Genomic DNA, 2087 nt, shown 5'->3' on the forward strand with positions numbered 1-2087 from the left:
TGCACGTGAGAAAAAAAAAATTAAAAATCGAAATTCCGGAAAGAATCTTGTGAAATGAGACACACGTGCACACGTCAGCGAGACTAATGGGAGTTGTCGGAACTGAAAATTAATTTTACAAATTTTGATTGAGAGTAACATCTCAATTCCGTCAAAAACCATTAAAGTAAAATAAATAAATAAATAAAATAAACTCCAAAAGAGAATCCGAACAACCCAACCTAAGATTTGTGTGTCTATATAAAGAAGCGAAAACACAATTTTACAAGCATAAAAAGCCATTAAAAATAGAGAGAGAAAAATCAGAAAAAAAAGGAGTTTATTGGAGAAATATGGGTGGTTGGGCTATAGCGGTGCACGGTGGCGCTGGTGTGGACCCAAATCTCCCATCTGAACGTCAGGAAGAAGCTAAACAACTCCTTACTCGTTGCCTTAACATTGGAATCTCTGCTCTTCGCTCTTCTCTACCTGCCATTGATGTCGTTGAACGAGTTGTACGTATTTTCTCAAATTCAATTCGTTTATGTTTGTTTGCATGTCATTATATTTTTTTTGTTCACAATTTTGTTTGTGGTTGTACAGGTGAGGGAACTGGAAAGTGATCCTCTATTCAATTCGGGTCGTGGATCTGCATTAACTGCAAATGGAAAAGTGGAAATGGAGGCAAGCATTATGGACGGCGACGGTAGACGATGCGGCGCCGTTTCTGGTATCTCCACCGTGAAAAACCCAATCTCTCTCGCTCGTCTTGTCATGGATAAATCCCCTCATTCCTACCTCGCTTTCTCCGGCGCCGAAGAATTCGCCAAACAACAGGTTAAAAAAATGATCAGATTAGAAAAACATTAATCGTCGAAATTAATAATAACAATAATCTAATTGTGAAATTAATTTTTATTATTAGGGTGTGGAGATGGTGGACAATGAATATTTCATCACCGAGGACAATGTTGGAATGTTGAAATTAGCCAAAGAGGCTAACACCATTTTGGTACGTACCTTTAAACATGACATGACATTTCTATCCCTGTAACGTAAATTGTGGTATTAACAAACTTTTTTTTTCTTTTTGTTAAAATTAACAGTTCGATTACAGAATTCCAATAACTGGATTGGAATCCTGTGCGGCATCGGTTGAAAGCCCAATTTACATGAACGGGTTACCGATAAGCGTTTACGCGCCGGAGACAGTCGGATGTGTTGTGGTAGACGGGCAAGGTAGGTGCGCCGCCGCCACATCGACGGGTGGTTTGATGAACAAAATGACCGGTCGTATCGGTGACTCACCGCTGATTGGTGCTGGGACCTACGCCGGTGAACTTTGTGGGGTCTCATGTACAGGTGAAGGAGAAGCCATCATACGTGGAACCCTAGCACGTGACGTGGCAGCTGTTATGGAGTATAAGGAATTGGGCCTCCAAGAAGCAGTGGACTTTGTGATTAAGAAAAGATTGGATAAAGGGTTTGCTGGGCTTATTGCCGTGTCTAATAAAGGGGAAGTGGCTTATGGGTTTAATTGTAATGGAATGTTTAGAGGATGTGCTACTGAAGATGGATTTATGGAAGTTGGTATTTGGGAATAGAGAGTCAAGATTAGGGATGTTGTTCAATTTAATTACCATCTAATGATGCTTAATAAATCATTATTATTTGCTAATTAGTAGCAATATTGTATTGGGCATCATCTATTGCTTTCATAAAGTAATAAACTCCTCCGATTTTTGGTTAATTATCTAGCTATGCTTCATCTATTATTATGCTAATTACTCATAACATCATCTAGCTAATGGATTTATTATTTCATTACTCATAACTTAAAAGTTTGATTTCCTATTGTCTAAACAGCTTATAGGTTCACATACATTTATCTAGAAAATTTTAATAGCTCATTTGATTGATTATCCCAATTTTTACCCTATTAAATTCCACGCTTTGAAATCCCCTCTCCCATTTCCCCATATCTATACTTTAATTTTCAAGCAAAAAAAAATTATTAAATTGACACTTGTAGCCTGTAGGACTCTTCAACTTAATTACGTTTCTGATTCTCTGAAGAACACATCAATAATTACGTTTCTGATTCTTCC

General features: G+C 37.7%; 1 protein-coding gene across 1 annotated transcript; it reads left to right on the plus strand.

Annotated features, from left to right (window-relative positions):
- Positions 1 to 255: 255 nt before the first annotated feature.
- On the plus strand, positions 256 to 1729 carry LOC129904351 (probable isoaspartyl peptidase/L-asparaginase 2). Its single transcript, XM_055979916.1, has 4 exons — positions 256 to 494; positions 583 to 816; positions 905 to 991; positions 1086 to 1729. Exons 1-4 carry the CDS (start codon positions 333 to 335, stop codon positions 1581 to 1583), a joined length of 981 nt encoding a protein of 326 aa, XP_055835891.1. The 5' UTR covers positions 256 to 332; the 3' UTR covers positions 1584 to 1729.
- The last annotated feature ends 358 nt before the right edge of the window (positions 1730 to 2087 follow it).

The sequence above is a fragment of the Solanum dulcamara genome, chromosome 9 (genome assembly GCF_947179165.1).
Source record: "Solanum dulcamara chromosome 9, daSolDulc1.2, whole genome shotgun sequence".
In the NCBI taxonomy this organism is placed as follows: domain Eukaryota; kingdom Viridiplantae; phylum Streptophyta; class Magnoliopsida; order Solanales; family Solanaceae; genus Solanum; species Solanum dulcamara.